The sequence below is a fragment of the Urtica dioica genome, chromosome 2 (genome assembly GCF_054948205.1).
Source record: "Urtica dioica subsp. dioica isolate 48M chromosome 2, U.dioica_male_clone48M_v1_H2, whole genome shotgun sequence".
NCBI lineage: Eukaryota > Viridiplantae > Streptophyta > Magnoliopsida > Rosales > Urticaceae > Urtica > Urtica dioica.
In genome coordinates, this window is record NC_142757.1 from 25,155,624 (window position 1) to 25,177,095 (window position 21,472).

Genomic DNA, 21,472 nt, shown 5'->3' on the forward strand with positions numbered 1-21,472 from the left:
GATCAGTTTTGAGCTTCAAACCTCTTTTAAGTCTGAAATCAGGGTTAACCTTTAAATGTATCAACTCATGAATGGATCATGAATTTATTTGGAAAATACCGTCGACTGTCACATTAATAATATTTACTAAAATGCTTTAAATAAATAGTTAATAGTTATAACAAAAAAAAAATGCTTGTGTTTCATTGCTTTGGAACTCTTGAATAGAATTGTTTAGGTGTCAACTCATGATTCATTAATTATTTTGTTGATATACGACCATATATATTGAATGAGAATTTTCATTAATTAGACCTAAAACTTGATTAAATATCAAGATTAAACCCTAATTTCTAAAAATATCCAAATATGGACTTTTGGACAAAAAGTGGACAAATATGCCCCTCTGATCAATATTTGAATTTGTTTGACTCTCCCTCTCATTGCCTCTCTCTCACTCGATATATCACTCTCTCTCAACCCAAAAAAACAACTCGTACGATTTCATACGATACCCGACGATGTTGTATGACGGAATACGACGTGATGCGATGGCATACAATGGACAAGCTTCGAATTCCGGCGGTGGTGGAGCCCAAAAATCCCGAGCTCTCAAAACGACGAAAAAGGTGAATTCTTCTATGAATTTCTTGTTAAACCTCATTGGAAATAGTTAGAATATGTATTAAGACTTAGTATTTATCTGATTTGTGTTGATTTTGGCTGATTTGGATCGGATTTAGAAAGTTAGGGTTTGAAATTGGGGATGAAATACGATGAACTTAATGAAACGTTTGATGCCGTACGATTATATACGATGTGGTACGATGAAATTCATATAGCTGTACGATATGACACAATACATACGACGCCTTTAAATTTTTTTCATATTATTTTTTCGTACGATGTTGTACGATACCATACGATGCTATACAATAATGTACGATACCTTACGATGCTCTATAATTCTGATTGATTTTTTTTTTGTTTTTTTGGGACGATTTGAAGTATATCTACAACGTGCCTTTCTCGGGTCATATCATGTACGATGGGACTGGTATCTTGAAGATCATAAGAAAGAATTTAGTTAGAGAAATAGAGGTTGTATCAGACACGAACAATCGCTCTGATACCACTTGTTGGGAAACGAACGAGTGGTATCAGACACGAACAATCCCTCTGATGCCACTTGTTGCAATTACAGAGGTGGTATCAGACACGAACAATCGCTCTGATACCACTTGTTGGTGAAACACGTAGGATATCAGACACGAAAAATCGGTCTAATATCACTTGTTGGACAATACAGGGTTGGTATCAGACACAAACAGTCACTCCGATACCACTTGTGAGGAAATTGGGGGGGGGGGGGTATCGGACACAAATGATTGCTCCGATACAACTCATCGGGATTATGTGCTAACCTTGATAACCATATAAGTTGCGGAATACATTAATTACACTAACAAGAGAGAATTAAAAGGATGGTTATCTAACAAGATCTAGATTTACTTTACTACTAAAATGATGAAAGCATTCAAACATGTTAAGCAACCAATAAGATCAAAGAACAAGACTCATAGAGAACTTACGGATTGGGCTCACGAACAGAATCTTCTAGCTTTCACAATCCTTCGTCAAACGCCTTGATCTCCTTCTTCAAGCTTTCAGATCCTTGTCTTTGAACGCATTGATCTCTTTCTTCAAGCTTTTAGATCCTTGTACTTCTCTTGATGACACCGTAGTCTTCAGAAACGTAAACTTCGGACGAATAAAGAAATACGGCATGGGACCACACTCTTCAATCTCACATGATCAAGAAACAAATATTGCTTCAAGATCTCACTCTTATTTTCTAAGAACGGAATAGAGAAATTCCAAGGGGAGAGAGAAAGAGAGGGAGAGGGAGAGAGAGCGAGAGAGAGAGAGAGAGAGAGAGAGAGAGAATTTGGCCACACTAGAGGAGTTGGACGAAATTTGCTATTCAGAAAGCATGAATTTTCTCTTCTCATGAACCCTTTATTAATAGTAGTGCAAATGATATATTCTTGGTAGTTTCCAAAATATATTGTTTCCTTTTATTGTGTTCACACTAGTGAATCAAAGCTTGGCCATTGGATCTCATCTCATGAATCCTACTTTCTCTCTTCGCCATCAGATCAATATCTATGAGATTTTATTTTCTGTTTAAATATATAGAATATTTATTAATGACAGAATAAATGAAATATCTTATTTCCTTTTAAATATTATTCTCTCCTAATATTCATGAGAGAGAATAAAGGACAATATCTTATTTTCTTTTAAATATTATTCTCTCATTAATATTCATGAGAGAGAATAAACTAAAATATCTTATTTCCTTTTAAATATTTTTCTCTCTCCTTTATTTTAACAACTAAAGAGAAAATATTGGTAACTACCAATATGGCATGTATGAAATTAGAGGCACACGACCAAGGGGATATGGCGCAAATCTTGTGCCCAAATCTTCTTAAAATTCGTCCACCTCTTGTTGTGCAAGGCCCAATTGCTCAAAACCCAATTAATTATTTATGTACTTGATCCAACAATAAACAAATAAGTAATTGATTATTTACTTGATCAAACAATAAATAATTAATACGACCATAAATAATTATTTAATTATGCAAATACTCATATTTCAAAATTGATGCGGTCAATCACAATTACATCTTGTGAGATTATAATAATGAAACACATTATTATTAGAGGTTCTTTATTCATCTTATCGAAGCCGAATTGAGGAGTATGGACATAGTAATAGAAGCTTAAAAAATCTAATGAAAATACGAAAAAGTCTTTTCTCTTTTCTACACCGATTTGTCTAATCTTGGTCAGACTCCACCTAGGTAAGCCATGATTGAACTCTCCTTTATACTAGAATTATATTTACTCATTGTGACAAGTGTCCACTGATCTAGTCAGTACGTGATCAAGATCCTCCAGGTTCAACTCGTATCGAGAAAGGTCAATTAATCCATTATACCTTTCTTGATACATATATACATTAAGCACTGTTGCTTCCCCAGTTAAAGATTCTTCCGAACGTACATACTTCGGAAGTGGCGGCCATCTATCGGTTGTGGAATCAACCCTTAGGTGAGTGAACATGGAACTTCTTTCAGGAAGGCTGGATTCAGTATCTATCAACCACTTCCTACTCGAATCATGCTCCGAAACTCCCAAGACATATGCTGTGATTAGCATGATAGTAGCCTTTTAGTGAATGAGTCAAAGAGTTCGGTAACCTGATCTAGTGTCCATGATCACTTCAAGATTTAGATCAAGTCTCACTGTGACCATCATAGCGACCCCGGTTAGTGTGCTGTAATGGTACATAAATGACACATCTACAACCAAGTCTGTCCGGGTCGTACACTTACGACAATTGTAGAATGCTCGCACGTCGTGATCAACCGTCATTATTGTTCCACATATATGAATTTAGACACAGTTATCCAGGCATGTATCAGTCATCGACCATGTTTTAGCAATACTGCCCGAATTCAGGTGCCCAGCACGTGACTCAGTTTAATACGGAGGCTATGGATGATAGTCGCTATTGATTCTGATATTCAGACCTCAACCAACTAATCATATGATGCTAATAAAGTAAACCATTATTCTATTTAGTAATCATTTATTTATTATCTCTTGTGGGAAAGAATTCCTAACAGATTTGATGATCTTGAGATAAAAGATCGAGTAGTCGCACTCCGTTCGAGCAGTTTTTACGGAGACCGAACTCGGTTTCTCTCCGGTGCTTGTCCATACTCTTCTTCAGCGTAAAATCGAGTCAACAACATGTGGAAAGATACAGTTTGGAATAGGCGGAAAACGAGTGAGATTCGGACGACTCAAATACTCCCTTATCTGTGGGTTGGGTTACAAAGGCGGTCCATCTAAGAATGAACAAGACCAACGCACGAGTGACATGTTGATCACTGAGCATCTGAACGGAGTTACCAGTTACAAGTTGAGTGCATTAGTAACGGCGTTCAACTATGTCAGAGTCTGGATGATGCATTCAAGCTCGGTCTTTGTCTGTTTGTGTTTGGCTATCTACTTGGGCATCCGGCCAACAAAGCGATCGAAGAAAGGTGGTAGAAATTTGGGTACATCATTGAAGACCTGCCGTTCTTCTTCAGGATATCGTGGGGAAATATCAGTTGCGCGGAGACATATTCCAGCCTCTCGGTGAACTTGAAGCACTATCAGGAGGCGTTGCAAAAGAGGTTGAAGGAAAAGCCGGATGTGGCTCAAAAAGAGGCGAAGTACACGTTGACGGGTAATTTGCATACCCTTCATTACTGGGCGTACGAGGCTATCCCAAAGATCGGGATGAGATTCGGTTCAAGCCACGGTATTCGAGTGCCCATGATGCATTCATGGTCCAGCAACGTTGTCATCATGGGCAAAGACATCGAGACTGTTTTGAATAAAAAAGGTAACTTTTTTTCTCTTAACTTGAATAAAATTTATGTCACTAACATTGGAATATGAATGATTTTATTTGGTTTTGTAGGTGGCTGTTCTTCAGATTCTGAGACCAAGGGCAACATAGAAACAATTTTTCGCTCTCCTCGAGAGGCAGACGAGAAAAGTCTATGTCCGATAGACGTCGAGGGAGAAGAAGCGACAGAGCCGCGTACTATTGATGAAGAAATCGATCAAGTAGCGTCTGTCTCGGAGGAGGCCGATGTCATCGTAGTTGATGAAGATTCCGACAAAGAACATGTGTCAGTCACTCCTCGTCTTCGTCTTCCTAGTCCGAGTGCTCGCCCTGCACCTTTTCCTCGTGCCGAATTTCCCGAGTATCCCGCTCCCGAAGCGGCCACTCGGCCCAAAGTTCCCGAGCCGTTTATAATAACGCGGGATATGTGGGAAGAACTAAGAAAATCACAAGGGATGGTCTTACACGCATTGAACACGAACGGACATAGAATCAAGAGAATAAGGCGGGACTAGGTTTAAATGTATTTAATATAAATTTAATTTCTTTGTCGGTCTTTTGCATTACTTTCTTACGAAATTCATATATTTTGTGACTTTTACTTCCAGATTCGCATGTGGGAGAGGCTGAACATCGTCTTCACGAATGTTACGGGCTTGCCTGGGGGTGACGTTCCTATGACCCAAGCTGAAGGGTCGCGACGTCGTCGCCGTACTCCTCCTCATCCTCCTCTTTCTCATGAGCGAGCTTCGACTAAGCCGCCATCTTCATCACCGAAGCCATCTTCTTTTCAAAGGCTGTCGTCTTCTCAGAAGCGGTCTTCAAAAAAAGCCCCTAGTTTCTTCCCCGAAGCCGTCTTCTTCGTCTTTGAGTCCTCGTCGTTCAAGAGACATTCCGAACAAGCAACTTCCACTCACGACACTGCGTAAAAGGAAACGCGGAGAGCCACAAAAAAAAATTCCGACATAGAAAGAGCAGCAGCTGCGACAGAAGACGAGACATTGGGATGCATTCACAAATTCGACGAAACCGAAGTACGCCAAAAAGCGTCTCAGTGCGTTCAAGCCATTGAAAGAACCAAAGGATAAATATTTTAATCCTTTTGTAAAGTGGATGCGGACGTCGAAATATAATGACAAATTCTTGGGTTATGTTCGCCTCAAGACTCGCGACACTGATCCTGATTTCTTCATAGTGTTGTTGGAGTCCAGGAGATGGCTACACGATTCGGTACGTTGAATGAATACTTATATGTTATAATTTGCATTCTCTTTTATTTTAAAGTAAATTTATATGTATGTTATTTTGCAGCATATTGATGCCATTCTGTGCATGCTTCGGACTCGGCAACGACCACTCGACGGATATCGTCAATATATCCGAATCATAGATTGTCGCTGGGTCCAGCACATGTACGACCGATACGTGAAGGAAGAAATGAACAAGAAGAAGGCCCATCGAACTGGGGAGGGATGTCGAGTCCGTGGAATGTGATATTAAGGCGGTGTTTACACCGATGACTGGGTACAGAGACACCGAAGTATTGCCATGGACAGTTGCTCGTCAGATCTTATTCGTCGTCAACTTCAAGAACCTTCATTGCCTTCGAAGAGTGGACCATTACCGTCCTCGATTGCCAGAAGGACCTCGTCCAGACGACGGGTAACCAGAACGATTTCAACCAGATGATGGAGGTATGTAAAATTTTATTTATGGTTATTAATGTAATACACAAACTTTTGTAACGCTTGACTTGTGAATTTGAATAAAATAAACGGGCTCCCGTTTGTTACAATTATGTTATTGAGTGAATGATGGACGTATAAGTTTCTCGAGTTAATTTAAAATATATTAAGGTAAGGAGAAATCTCGGAATAAATAAAGGAATTATCGAGTTTATCTCGACTAATAAATTATTTCCGAGGAAATATTCCGGAAATTAATTTTAGAAATATATTCTCAAGAACGAGAATTAATTCCGAGAAACCTTAAATATATTTTAATTAATTTAGAACGAATGAGAAAATTCTCGGTTCGAATCATATAATTATAATCCCTTCGGTTATGGGTTTAATTAAATATTTATATGAAGAGGACTTGGTTGTGATGATTTTAAGGGACCCATTTGAAAGAAAACAAGGAAAAGAGATTGGTTTGTGAATAATAGGATAAGTTTGAGCTGCCACGTGGAAAACTTATAATTTCTTTCCCTTATCACTTACGGCCACTCTCTCTCCTCTTTCTTTCTTCTTCACGTGCTATATCTTCTCTTCTTCTCCTTCTTCACGCGATCACCTGCAAAGGATAACAAAGAAGAAAAAAAAAAAATTCAAGCAACAAAAGCTTCGGCCATCTTCAAGCTTCACCAAGCCTTACCTTCACCGCCATCTTCTCTCTCTCTTCTCCTTCCTTTCTCCTCTTCGCGCGCTGTCGGCCGAGCTCTCCATCGCCGCGCGCTCCAGCTGAGGAAGAACGAGGTCGCCGTGAGTTGTGTGGACACCGGAGCGAGCGTGACCACCGGAAAAGGGTTGAGTAAGGACCGGAGAAGCTTATTTCGTGATTGAAAGTAAGGAATTTCTTCTCATTGGTTTGATTCATGATTAGGGTTCATAGATCCATTTTTGGGGGTTTTTGAATCCGAGTTGAATCTTATGAAATTGGTTGGTTTTAAGTGTTCCTTGAGCTTGATTGTTGTTGATTATGAGATGAATTTGATGATTGAGCATGAAATTCTTGGATTGGGTTTGATTTTGGACGAAAATGAATATGTTTCAGATAGGGTGATAAAACGGACGTGGGCAGTCCGATGTGTTATGATTTTATTTTTATTAGTATTTTTCCTGGAAAGTAGATGTTATGGGCTTTCTAAAATGACCAAGAACGTAATAATCCGTGGAGTATTTAAAGAGTTATGAATTTTTGAAATCTGGTATTTAAAGCTGTGAACTGCTGAATTCCAGAACAGCGACCCAATATTGCGGGCTGTTTTTGAGATAGCTATTCTGGTCATATGTGGGCTTATAATATATCGTTAGAAAGGTACGGAAGTTAGTTACGTTCTGAAACTGGAATCGTTGGATTTCGAGTTGTATAGCTCGAGTTATGATGCATTTTTCAGTCACTGTCCAAACCAGTCCGATTATGTGCCTTGTGTTTGAATATGGATATGAGCGTTTGAGCTCGTTTGGTTGTAGGATTGCTCATTGTATCTCCGGAATTGTTTTGGTTTGGAATTCTTTGCCATGCTTTAGATTTCGAATCGGAGCTTATGTTGGACTTGTTTGAGACGTGAGAATTGATTTGAGAATTGAATTTGAAATGTGGATTTAATGACGAGTCTTCGGATTTTGTGACAAGTTAGTTTGGTTTCGTGTTCGGTTGTCGACTTGGTTGGGCTCGGATTTTTGAGTCGAGATGTCGGATTTGGAATTTTAGAAATTGATAAGAGTTGGATTTAAGGAATTAACTCGATGTCGGATTCCGTAGTTTGATGACAGATTTTGACAGACTAGCGGGAACCGGACGAGTCAAAGGCGACGAAGCCGGATTTTGAAGTTTTCAAGAATAGAGTTATCGAAATTAAAGCTCGATTAACTCTTCTTTTGACGTTTCGACAAGTGTCAAGTATCACGGAGAGCGTTAATATCAAGACATCGCTGGAAGTCGTCGAACTTTCTGTCGAGCTATTTCGGGTAAGTGTGGAGACATAAGTCAACTACTTACCAAGGGAATAATCCTGTTTACGTGCATTTACGTGTTAATAATTAAAAGAGTAGGAAAAGCCTTAAAAGACACAAACACCAAAGATTAAGGTTTCGGCCACTCTTTTTGGAAAATTTAGTTGGGTTTATACCCATAGGTTCAAATGCTAACTTGAACCAGCCACGTTGCTACTTTGTTGTAGTTAGATCCCTCTGCTAACCATAGAGTTTAGCTAGATCTGAGGTGACAGGAGAGCATGTTAGACTCTCGGATTCGAGCCGAGGGTAGAAGTACCAGGAGTCATATCCCGAGTCTTCAACTTAAAACACTAACGAGCATAAAAGGGAAATGATAATTCTTTCAGGATTTAACCCGAGTCGCTCTCCTGTAAGTAGCATAGGTGTGTACTCTGAATGCTACAGAGTACCCGAACCCTAAAGAATTGATGTGTCGATGGTACCAAAAGGAATTGAACCCTGACGGGCTATGAGGGCCTGGGGGATGGCGCTGAGTATTCATATCTCGGGGAGTCGACCAAGAGTCGTACCCGACCTTGTTGCCAGGCTATGAAGGCCTGAAGAATGCACCTTGATGGGCTATGAGGACCTGGGGGTGGCGCCGACGTCGAATGAATTGGTACCATTAGTGGATCCCAGACAGATGTTAAAACTCTTAGGCCGCCGGACGACTGCTGATCGAAGTCTAAGGCTGGTCTCTTGTCGTTCTAGAGGTTATAGCGGGGGATGTGTGTAACCTTAAAGACGACAAGTACTAGTTAGAGTGTGTGCACACGAGTCATGCTCTAGAACTTGTTAGATTTGCATCCATGCATTCTTATGTGCCTGTTTGCACGTCCCATGTTATCACATGACATTAGTCGCTTTATTTTCTAGGTTAGACTCCCACTTACTGAGTCAATCGACTCATAGTTTTATGACCCTTGGTAATGTAGAGAAGGGCAAGGCGCCGATGTGAACAAAGAAGTCGAAGATGAAGACCGGACGTGTATCTCTTAACCTTTGGGCTAATGGGAACTCACCCGGGTTCAAACCCTTCTATAATAATATCTATATTTTGTTGAACCCCTTCCGTAAACTACGATCCCCAAACTATCCCTCGTATATATACTTAAAATTCGGGAGCTTGTGTATAAATAAGAGTCGCTATAAAGCTCTAATTCCTAAACTCTAAACGCGAAAAATTTACCCAGCTTTTCGTATAACCACTTATAACACTTATATATCATTGTAACATGTTTAATATAAGCGTTATGAGTATTATGTGTATTTATTCTGATTATGTTGATGTGAGATATATTGTTATATATATATGTTGATGTTGAGATCTGAGACGTAACCCAACCGTCTCGGCCCGTGAGCCGCCGACGAGAGGTCGCGGGTCGTGACAGGTTTTGTGGTATCAGAGCCCATGTTTAGCCTTTTTTGTAGACTTGAGATACACGTTTTTGGTACGGATTGTGGGATCATGCTGAGCTTACTGTTGCCTTGTTTATAGGACGCAGATAGTTAGTAGGTAGCGACATGATTACCCTTTTTGAAACTCGTTTGACTAAGCCTCGGGAAATGCTAGTCTCTTTTTGGGAGTCTGTAGATTTGTGTAGATAACGTTAGTTACCATGTGACATGTGAGTAGTTGATGCATGAATGCAGGTTGTGCATATCTTTTTGACTTGATGTAGATGTGAGAAATGTTTATGAGATCTCGTTTTGAGTTAGGATCGTGTGTCGATATGTTTTCTTTTCTCGCATTCTCGATGTTGTGAATTGGATTTTAGCCATGCCCTCTTCCATGTATAGAATTGAGCAGGCATGGGCCCTAGACGAAACCCGTCTAATGCCGAGAATGTTACAACGGCGGATCTCACGGAGATCAGACGCACGCTGGAAGACAAGCTGCTGACGCGACCCAAAGAAATGAGATGAATCAAAGGTTCGCGCAGCAGCTGGTAGAGCAGAATCGCACGATCGCAGAACTCTTAACGAGGCTGAATGCGCCGCCTCAGCAGCACCCAGCGCCTCCAGTTCCAGGAGAATGACTAGTTAATCCACCGCCAGTGCCTGTGGATCCTCTTGAGGAGCTCAACTTCCATATTCCTGACGTCGTTCCTCCTATGAGCGAGCCGGTATACGAGAGGTTTCGTAAGCAGAAGCCTCCGACGTTTGATGGCCATGTTGATCCAGCTAGAGCTGAGAACTGGGTCAAGAAGATGCAGCAGATCTTCAACTACATGCAGCTGTCTGATAGCGAGAGAGTGGCTTGCGCTGTGAATCAACTGGAGGATGAGGCTAGGGGCTGGTGGGAAGTGGTGGCGTCGTCTGAGGATGTCCACTCAATGACGTGGGTCCATTTCCTCAATCTGTTCCATGAGAAGTACCTGAGTGAAGCTAACCTGTCGAACAAGGTACGCGAGTTTATGAGCCTACAACAAGGTTCAATGTCAGTATCCGAATATACGACAAAGTTCGACACGTTAGCAAGGTTCGCTCCTTCCCTAGTCGCTACTGATCAGGCTAGGAAGATGAAGTACATGCATGGGCTCAACGTGGATATCGTGAGCCAAGTGGATAGCGGCGATGATGGACCTCGCTCTTACGCCAACGCTGTGCAAAGAGCTTTGCGGATTGCTGGTTGGCGCGAGCGTGATCGAACTCCTGCACCGAAACCAATTGCTGCAACACCTTTTGAAGCTGCTGGCCCAAAGCAGAGTGAATCAAGGAAAAGATTCAGATCCCAGTCAAGATGGGAGAGTCGGCCGCAGCGAGGACACGGAATGAGGTCCCAGCAAGGCTCGAGTTATCGACCTCAGGGAAGTTCTGGAAACCGATCACAGTCGGTGAACCGGAACAGAGGCCGTGAAGATAGCGGACGGTGAGGGCCGCCTAGGAAGAAGCCTAGGACCTCTGGAAGCAATCAGTCGCCCGTATGCCGAATGTGTGGCAGATCGCACGAGGGAGAGTGTTATGCTCGTGCGTTGGTATGTTTCAAATGCGGGAAAGAGGGTCATCTGTCTCAGGTATGTGAGAATCCAAAAGTAAAGACCCCTGCACCCAAAGAGCAGCCGAGAGCTAATGCCAGAGTCTTCTCCATCCGTGAAGATGATGTGCGAGCAGGGTCGTCCACCGCTGTCACAGGTCAGATTTTCGTGGATTCCTTCTCTGCATATACATTGATAGATTCAGGAGCCACGCATTCATTCATCGCATCTAGGAAGTCTGGTCAGTTAGCTGAGTATCAGAAGGAATTCTCGTACCCGTTCGTCACGGCTACGCCTTCTGGGGAAAAGTACCAGTCATTATACTGGTATAGAGATGTGGCAATCCGAGTTCATGATCGGATAATGAAAGCAGACTTGATAGAATTGGAAATGGTGGACTATGACGTAATCCTCAGAATGGATTGGTTAAGTACCCACCATGCAATCATAGATTGCCAAAAGAAGTCGGTTCCGTTCCAGAACCCAGGACTTGGACCGCTGCAGTTCCAAGGTTCCTCTCGGAAATCGAGTTTTCCGATCGTATCGGCGCTGAAGGCCATGAAGATGATGCATCATGGATGCGATGGTTACCTTGCAAGCGTGGTAGCCGTCACGAAGACGGTCAAGCTGCAGCTGCATGAGATTCCAGTTTCTAGAGATTTCCCTGATATTTTTCCAAAAGATCTTCCAGGGCCTCCTCCTGATCGAGAAGTTGAGTTCAACATAGAACTCATTCCAGGCACAGCTCCGATATCGAAAGCTCCATATCGTATGGCTCCAGCAGAATTGAAAGAACTCAAGACGCAGCTACAAGAGTTGCTTGACAAAGGGTTCATACGACCAAGCCATTCGCCTTGGGGAGCGCCGGTCTTGTTCGTTAAGAAAGCAGATGGTTCTTTACGGCTCTGTATTGACTACCGTGGATTGAACCAAGTGACGATCAAGAACAAGTATCCGTTGCCGCAGATCGACGATCTTTTTGATCAACTGTCAGGAGCGACAGTGTTCTCGAAGATTGACTTGCGTTCGGGATATCATCAGCTGAGGGTTCGAGATGAAGACATCCCGAAAACTGCTTTTCGCACTCGATATGGTCATTACGAGTTCTTACTTATGTCGTTTGGATTGACTAACGCGCCGACATCGTTCATGAACCTGATGAACCGAGTATTTGAGGACTTTCTGGATAAGTTCGTGATCGTGTTCATCGATGACATTCTAATTTACTTGAAAACTAATGAAGAGCATGAGCAGCATCTAGAGCTAGCGCTAAGCAGGCTGAGGGAAAAACAACTATATGCCAAGTTCTCGAAGTGTGAATTTTGGCTGGAACGTGTAGTATTCCTTGGTCATGTTGTCAGTAGCGCTAGTATCATGGTAGATCCTGCTAAGGTGGAAGCCGTGAGGCAGTGGAGTCAGCCAAAGATAGTCACTGCAATAAGGAGCTTCTTGGGTCTTGCTGGATACTATAGGAAGTTTGTGGAAGGATTCTCTAAGTTGGCCATGCCCCTAACCCAACTAACCCGTAAAGGACAGAAGTTGCTTTGGACCGAGACCTGTGAGAAGAGCTTCCAAGAGCTCAAGAACAGGCTGACAACCGCTCCAGTGCTCACCATTCCACAAGGAGTTGATGGATTCGCTATTTACTGCGACGCGTCTAAGCAAGGTTTGGGTGCTGTTTTGATGCAACATGGAAAGGTCATTGCTTATGCCTCACGACAGCTGAAGGATTACGAGACCAGGTATCCTACCCATGATCTAGAGCTTGCTGCTGTAGTGTTTGCACTCAAGATATGGCGACACTACCTGTACGGAGTCCATTGTGACATCTATACAGACCACAAAACGTTAAAGTATCTCTTCACTCAGAAGGAGTTGAATATGCGCCAAGGACGTTGGATGGAACTCCTGAATGATTATGACTTTGATTTACATTATCATCCTGGTAAGACAAATAAAGTCGTAGATGCGCTTAGCCGGAAATCTGTAGCGTCCTTAGCAAGTTTAGTTGAAACATCTCTTCAACTGAAGGACGATGTTCAGCAGCTAGAACTTCAGCTAATCACTGGGAGATTAGCTGCTCTCAGCATACGCCCGATGTTGCTGGAACAGATCAAAGATGGTTAGTACGCAGACGAATATCTTCTTGGGAAGATGTTTGAGGCTGAAAACGGTAAAGAGGGTGACTTCAAGTTGGATGAGAACGAGGTTCTATGGTGCAATGGAAGAGTTTGTGTACCATCCAACGAGGAAGTCAGAAAGCAATTGATGGTAGAAGCTCACGAGACACCCTATTCGGTACATCCAGGTGTGACAAAGATGTATCAAGACTTGAAAAAGGTATATTGGTGGCCAGGAATGAAGAGAAATGTAGCTGAGTTTGTTCAGAAGTGCCTAACTTGTCAACAAATTAAGGCAGAGCATCAAAAACCAGCTGGACCGCTGCAACCACTTGAGATTCCACAGTGGAAGTGGGAGCAGATAACGATGGATTTCGTGTCAGGTTTGCCAAAAACCACAGCTGGTCACGACTCAGTCTGGGTCATTGTCGACAGGTTGACCAAATCAGCTCATTTCCTGCCCATCAAGACTACTCACACCGTGGATAAACTTGCTGAACTCTACATCAAAGAGATTGTCCGTCTACATGGAGTTCCTAGCTCAATCGTCTCTGACCGTGATGGTCGTTTTACGTCCAAATTTTGGAAGAGTGTACAACAACATTTGGGGACGCGACTGAAATTCAGCACTGCTTTTCATCCCCAAACCGACGGCCAAAGTGAACGCACGATCCAAGTGTTAGAAGATATGCTCCGAGCGTGTGTTTTGGAATTCCTCGGCTCGTGGAGTCGTTATCTTCCCTTGGTAGAGTTCTCGTACAATAATAGTTACCAAGCGACGATTGGGATGGCACCCTATGAAGCTCTTTATGGGCGAAAGTGTCGCTCTCCAGTTCATTGGGATGAAACTGGTGAGAGCGAGTTCATCAGGCCTGAATTGCTCGAGCAGACCACCGAAGCGACTAAGAAAATTCAAGACCGGATGAAGACATCACAAAGTCGTCAGAAGAGCTACGCAAATAAGCGTAGAAGACCTCTAGAGTTTGAGGCAGGAGAGAAAGTCTTTTTGAAAGTTTCCCCGATGCGTGGTATCATGAGATTCGGGAAGAAAGGAAAGCTCAGCCCGAGATATGTTGGACCTTTTGAAATTCTGGAACGAGTAGGCAAGGCAGCGTATCGCCTAGCCCTACCGCCGTCTATGTCCAACCTTCATGATGTGTTTCATGTATCGATGTTGCGGAAATACATGTCTGATCCTTCACATGTACTTCAAGATCAAGAGGTTGAAATTTCGCCTGACATCAGATATGAAGAACCAGCTGTTGCAATCCTACATCGCAAAGAGAAAGTCTTGAGGAATAAGACTATAACTCTAGTCAAAGTACTGTAGAAGAAACACTCCGCAGAAGAAGCTACTTTGGAGCTTGAGAGCGAAATGCAAAAGAAATACCCTGCCTTGTTCTAAGTTTCGAGGACGAAACTCTTTTAAAGGGGTAGAGATTGTAGTACACAAACTTTTGTAACGCTTGACTTGTGAATTTAAATAAAATAAACGGGCTCCCGTTTGTTACAATTATGTTATTGAGTGAATGATGGACGTATAAGTTTCTCGAGTTAATTTAAAATATATTAAGGTAATGAGAAATCTCGGAATAAATAAAGGAATTATCGAGTTTATCTCGACTAATAAATTATTTCCGAGGAAATATTCTGGAAATTAATTTAAGAAATATATTCTCAAGAACGAGAATTAATTCCGAGAAACCTTAAATATATTTTAATTAATTTAGAACGAACGAGAAAATTCTCGGTTCGAATCATATAATTATAATCCCTTCGTTTATGGGTTTAATTAAATATTTATATGAAGAGGACTTGGTTGTGATGATTTTAAGGGACCCATTTGAAAGAAAACAAGGAAAAGAGAGTGGTTTGTGAATAATAGGATAAGTTTGAGCTGCCACGTGGAAATCTTATCATTTCTTTCCCTTATCACTTTCGGCCACTCTCTCTCTTCTCTTTCTTTCTTCTTCACGTGATATATCTTCTCTTCTTCTCCTTCTTCACGCGATCACCTGCAAAGGATAACAAAGAAGAAAAAAAAAATTCAAGCAACAAAAGCTTCGGCCATCTTCAAGCTTCACCAAGCCTTACCTTCACCGCCATCTTCTCTCTCTCTTCTCCTTCCTTTCTCCTTTTCGCGCGCTGTCGGCCGAGCTCTCCATCGCCGCGCGCTCCAGCTGAGGAAGAACGAGGTCGCCGTGAGTTGTGTGGACACCGGAGCGAGCGTGACCACCAGAGAAGGGTTGAGTAAGGACCGGAGAAGCTTATTTCGTGATTGAAAGTAAGGAATTTCTTCTCCTTGGTTTGATTCATGATTAGGGTTCATAGATCCATTTTTGGGGGTTTTTGAATCCGAGTTGAATCTTATGAAATTGGTTGGTTTTAAGTGTTCCTTGAGCTTGATTGTTGTTGATTATGAGATGAATTTGATGATTGAGCATGAAATTCTTGGATTGGGTTTGATTTTGGACGAAAATGAATATGTTTCAGATAGGGTGATAAAACGGACGTGGGCAGTCCGATGTGTTATGATTTTATTTTTATTAGTATTTTTCCTGGAAAGTAGATGTTATGGGCTTTCTAAAATGACCAAGAACGTAATAATCCGTGGAGTATTTAAAGAGTTATGAATTTTTGAAATCTGGTATTTAAAGCTGTGAACTGCTGAATTCCAGAACAGCGACCCAATATTGCGGGCTGTTTTTGAGATAGCTATTCTGGTCATATGTGGGCTTATAATATATCGTTAGAAAGGTACGGAAGTTAGTTACGTTCTGAAACTGGAATCGTTGGATTTCGAGTTGTATAGCTCGAGTTATGATGCATTTTTCAGTCACTGTCCAAACCAGTCCGATTATGTGCCTTGTGTTTGAATATGGATATGAGCGTTTGAGCTCGTTTGGTTGTAGGATTGCTCATTGTATCTCCGGAATTGTTTTGGTTTGGAATTCTTTGCCATGCTTTAGATTTCGAATCGGAGCTTATGTTGGACTTGTTTGAGACGTGAGAATTGATTTGAGAATTGAATTTGAAATGTGGATTTAATGACGAGTCTAAGGATTTTGTGACAAGTTAGTTTGGTTTCGTGTTCGGTTGTCGACTTGGTTGGGCTCGGATTTTTGAGTCGAGATGTCGGATTTGGAATTTTAGAAATTGATAAGAGTTGGATTTAAGGAATTAACTCGATGTCGGATTCCGTAGATTGATGACAGATTTTGACAGACTAGCGGGAACCGGACGAGTCAAAGGCGACGAAGCCGGATTTTGAAGTTTTCAAGAATAGAGTTATCAAAATTAAAGCTCGATTAACTCTTCTTTTGACGTTTCGACAAGTGTCAAGTATCACGGAGAGCGTTAATATCAAGACATCGCTGGAAGTCGTCGAACTTTCTGTCGAGCTATTTCAGGTAAGTGTGGAGACATAAGTCAACTACTTACCAAGGGAATAATCCTGTTTACGTGCATTTACGTGTTAATAATTAAAAGAGTAGGAAAAGCCTTAAAAGACACAAACACCAAAGATTAAGGTTTCGGCCACTCTTTTTGGAAAATTTAGTTGGGTTTATACCCATAGGTTCAAATGCTAACTTGAACCAGCCACGTTGCTACTTTGTTGTAGTTAGATCCCTCTGCTAACCATAGAGTTTAGCTAGATCTGAGGTGACAGGAGAGCATGTTAGACTCTCGGATTCGAGCCGAGGGTAGAAGTACCAGGAGTCATATCCCGAGTCTTCAACTTAAAACACTAACGAGCATAAAAGGGAAATGATAATTCTTTCGGGATTTAACCCGAGTCGCTCTCCTGTAAGTAGCATAGGTGTGTACTCTGAATGCTACAGAGTACCCGAACCCTAAAGAATTGATGTGTCGATGGTACCAAAAGGAATTGAACCCTGACGGGCTATGAGGGCCTGGGGGATGGCGCTGAGTATTCATATCTCGGGGAGTCGACCAAGAGTCGTACCCGACCTTGTTGCCAGGCTATGAAGGCCTTAAGAATGCACCTTGACGGGCTATGAGGACCTGGGGGTGGCGCCGACGTCGAATGAATTGGTACCATTAGTGGATCCCAGACAGATGTTAAAACTCTTAGGCCACCGGACGACTGCTGCTCGAAGTCTAAGGCTGGTCTCTTGTCGTTCTAGAGGTTATAGCGGGGGATGTGTGTAACCTTAAAGACGACAAGTACTAGTTAGAGTGTGTGCACACGAGTCATGCTCTAGAACTTGTTAGATTTGCATCCATGCATTCTTATGTGCCTGTTTGCACGTCCCATGTTATCACATGGCATTAGTCGCTTTATTTTCTAGGTTAGACTCCCACTTACTGAGTCAATCGACTCATAGTTTTATGACCCTTGGTAATGTAGAGAAGGGCAAGGCGCCAATGTGAACAAAGAAGTCGAAGATGAAGACCGGACGTGTATCTCTTGACCTTTGGGCTAATTGGAACTCTCCCGGGTTCAAACCCTTCTATAATAATATCTATATTTTGTTGAACCCCTTCCGTAAACTATGATCCCCAAACTATCCCTCGTATATATACTTAAAATTCGGGAGCTTGTGTATAAATAAGAGTCGATATAAGGCTCTAATTCCTAAACTCTAAACGCGAAAAATTTACCCAGCTTTTCGTATAACCACTTATAACACTTATATATCATCGTAACACGTTTAATATAAGCGTTATGAGTATTATGGGTATTTATTCGAATTATGTTGATATGAGATATATTGTTATATATATATATATATATATATATATATATATGTTGATGTTGAGATCTGAGACGTAACCCAACCGTCTCGGCCCGTGAGCCGCCGACGAGAGGTCGCGGGTCGTGACAATTAACATTTGTAGTTAATAAGAATATTATGTTTTTATAATCGTGCAGAATTAGATTCGAGCACTACGTAGGGTTATGGACTTAAGTGGTTTCTTTAACGACCATCGTATGGCGTATTGGGAGCTAAATGAAGGGGAAATTTTATTCCATCCTTTGACATGGCTAGTCGATCAGACGATCCCACAATGTGTTGAAAGGTAAACATGTTTAATATTTTTTATACAACTTGTTCAAAACATGCCAAATTGTTTTGACAAGTTCAAAACATTTTAAATATTTTAATAATACCAAGTTCAAAACATGTTTAAATTTTTTAAATAACAACAAGTTCAAAACATGTTTAAATTTTTCATATTAACAAGTTCAAAACATGTTTAAATTTTTTTATATTAACAAGTTCAAAACATGTTTAATTTTTTTTTTATAATAACAAGTTTTTTTAGAATTTTGACAAGTTCAAAACATGTCATAAATTTTTGATAAGTTCAAAACGTGTTAAATTTTTTTTCTAATAACTTGTTCAAAACATGTCAAATGTTTTTGACAAGTTCAAAACATGTTTAAATTTTTTAATAATAAGTTCAAAACATGTTTAAATTTTTTAATAATAAGTTCGAAACATGTTTAAATTTTTTAATAATAAGTTCAAAACATGTTTAAATTTTTTAATAATAACAAGTTCAAAACATTTTTAATTTTTTTTATATAGTAACTTGTTCGAAACATGTTTAACAACTTTTGATAATAACTTGTTTGTATCTTTTTTATTTGTAGCGGTGATTACGGGATGTTTGCAGCTAAGTACGACGTGCACATACTAGTGAAGGAATCGTTCGAGATGCTTGAAAGTGCGAACATAAGAACATTCTGGAGGAAATGGTGCGTCGAATTATTTTATGGAATGGTTGTTCCGTGATTTTGTAATGATCGAATTGTTTTAATATTTTATGTATGAACTAAAGTAACTTATAAACATACTATTAAGTTGGTTTGATGAGTATTGATCGAATGTGTCTTCTAAATTAAAACAACAACTTGTCTAAAGTTGTTAAAGAAAATGAACATATAAGTCAAATAAACGTTAAACTTCAAAATTTTAAAAACATCTACTCATCTAAAGTTAAAAAAAAAACTATTCGTCTAAAGTTTTTTTTTAAATAACATATAAGTCAATTAAACGTTAAACTTATAAGTTTTGAAAACAAAATAAACTTCAAAGTTCTAAAAATAATAACCCTTCTTCAATCCCTCTAAATGCATGTCGTTCTGTTATGTCCCCTACGACCACATTTCCCGTATTTTCGGTGGATAACTACCTTTTCACCTTGAGATGTGTATGAATTGATCATTCTTCTTCCTTGTTCACTTTTCTTCGGTCGACTGGCTTGTTTCTTTTCAGCTGATTCCGCAACCTTCATATTGTTTTTATCTCATTCGGAAAATTACATTGTTCTTTATTGCCAACTGGATATATGACTTCCATGTACATTTCAATCCACGTCTCCTTCAAATAAAAGTGACTGCATAACAAGTACACATCGATGCCTCGATGTTGGGCTGATGCGATGGAATGCTCGCACGGGGTGGCCAGTTGTTGTGGTAGTCTGCATATGCATGTCTTCGCCATCTGGTCTACATCGAAATCACCTCTTACATCTTTGACATGATATTCATATAGACCAAGCCTATACACATTGACGTACTGTGCCTTATTATTTAGATTTGCAAGATCATTTTACCACGTTGGTGTCAATTTTGTGTTCAACTTGTGCGCTATCTCTTCTCGATCGGAAAACCAAGTTTGGAGTGTGAATCGCATAAACTCGAGCAACGTCGTTATGGGAAACGTTCTAGAATTCGTTGTTTTATTCTTGAAGCTTTCTGCGTTGTTGCTTGTCATTAGGTCATACCTATATAAAGAGAGCAATGTTTATATAATCAACAACATTTTAATTTAATAAATAAACACAAAAAGTTGTAGACTTTTATCATTTTCTAGGAAAGAAACTCTGGCCCACCGATCGACACCAACTTCTTTGAGATACTTTGCCATCTCAACATCTTTCCGTCTCAACTGTCTAAAATTAGCTTCAAATAGTGTTTTTATAGAATGCGTAAACAGCATCGTATAGTTCATATCGACAATGATCTGTCTTGAACCTATGTTGGATATTCAATTGTAAATGTCGGTAACATATCCCGTAAGGGATACTAGGAAACACAACTTCGACACCATATATGATGCTAACATGTAGATCGGATATGAATACCAAATTAGGTACGTCTTCACCGATAGCTTCTCGCAATCTTCTCAAAAACCAAATCCAAGAAGTATGACACTCGCTATCTACAACTCCTAATGCAAGTGGATATAATTGTGAATTCGCATCCATTGCAATTGGGCAAAACAACTGTCCGCCATATTTTGTCTTTAGAAATGCACTGTCCAATGATATGACCAATCGACATGATTTGAACCCTCTACGACACGCCCTAATAGAAAAGAAAGCATACTTGAATTTGTCACCATCTCGCACAAAGTCGGTTAACGTACTAGGATTCTTTTGCTGCAACATGTATAGCCAAGACGGTGACTTCTGATAAGATTGTTCCGGTGTACCCTGCACATATCCAATAGCTTTCTATTTGGATCTCCAAGCTTTCGGATACGATATGTTCACACCCCATCTTGTATTGACTTCTTCCCTGACGTTATGTGCCGAATACTCTGCCATATAGCTAATGGAGTACTTATCTTTAAATACGTGACCAATGACCTATGGTGCAACTCCTCGTTGGCTCTCTGTTCGAACGAAACGCGAAGATGAGTATTTACTCTCGTACGACGTTATCTCCTAAATATCTGACAACTGCACGACACCCCTCAGCCTCCACGTGCATTTCACATCTTTGCATAGAACATACCATCTCTTTTTCGAAGAAGATTTCACTCTAAATTCGAAATTATGTTTCAAAGCGTATAAGTGGATATGTTTCTTCAATTCCTGTTTGCTCTCAAACTGCCCCCAAATATATATTTCTTCTAAGATACCTGTTACTTTCAAAGGTTAGTTAAACAATTATTAACTTAACATATTTCACTTGATAATTTATATCCACTTGAGATCTATATTACCTGAAGAAGAATGAATTGGATAATGAGTCTATTCTTTCTTCACAATATCATCGGCTGTGAACTCGGGCGCATTCCATGAATAAGGCACGATTGTAGTCCGATTATCGGAGGCTCACACAAAGGTTGACAGTGATCCGAGGGTACTGTAAAAGTTTCCACAAAGTCATCATATTCTTTCGGATTAGCAAATTCTTCAAATTCTTCACCTCTAACA

The 21,472-nt window shown here is 40.5% G+C and overlaps 1 protein-coding gene across 7 annotated transcripts; it reads left to right on the forward strand.

Annotated features, from left to right (window-relative positions):
- Positions 1 to 6,716: 6,716 nt before the first annotated feature.
- LOC149404222 (uncharacterized) lies at positions 6,717 to 19,114 on the forward strand. 7 transcript variants are annotated; one of them, XR_016294168.1, is made up of 4 exons: positions 15,142 to 15,557; positions 16,478 to 16,683; positions 18,171 to 18,319; positions 18,897 to 19,114. XR_016294168.1 is itself a non-coding variant. In XM_089603184.1 (3 exons), the coding sequence occupies exon 3, from the start codon at positions 10,290 to 10,292 to the stop codon at positions 11,049 to 11,051; it is 762 nt and encodes a 253-aa protein (XP_089459310.1). In that variant the 5' UTR covers positions 6,717 to 7,022; positions 7,943 to 8,148; positions 9,111 to 10,289; the 3' UTR covers positions 11,052 to 11,063. The 7 variants fall into 7 exon arrangements, 3 of the variants coding, with proteins under 3 accessions (XP_089459310.1, XP_089459319.1, XP_089459327.1); XR_016294170.1 differs by having other exon boundaries at positions 16,499 to 16,683; XR_016294171.1 differs by lacking the exons at positions 15,142 to 15,557; positions 16,478 to 16,683 and adding an exon at positions 6,717 to 7,022.
- Positions 19,115 to 21,472: the final 2,358 nt, after the last annotated feature.

Bases quoted from the DNA above. Each gene is read 5' to 3' on its own strand.
- LOC149404222 (XM_089603184.1), top strand. From the start codon at position 10,290: ATGAGCGAGCCGGTATACGAGAGGTTTCGTAAGCAGAAGCCTCCGACG.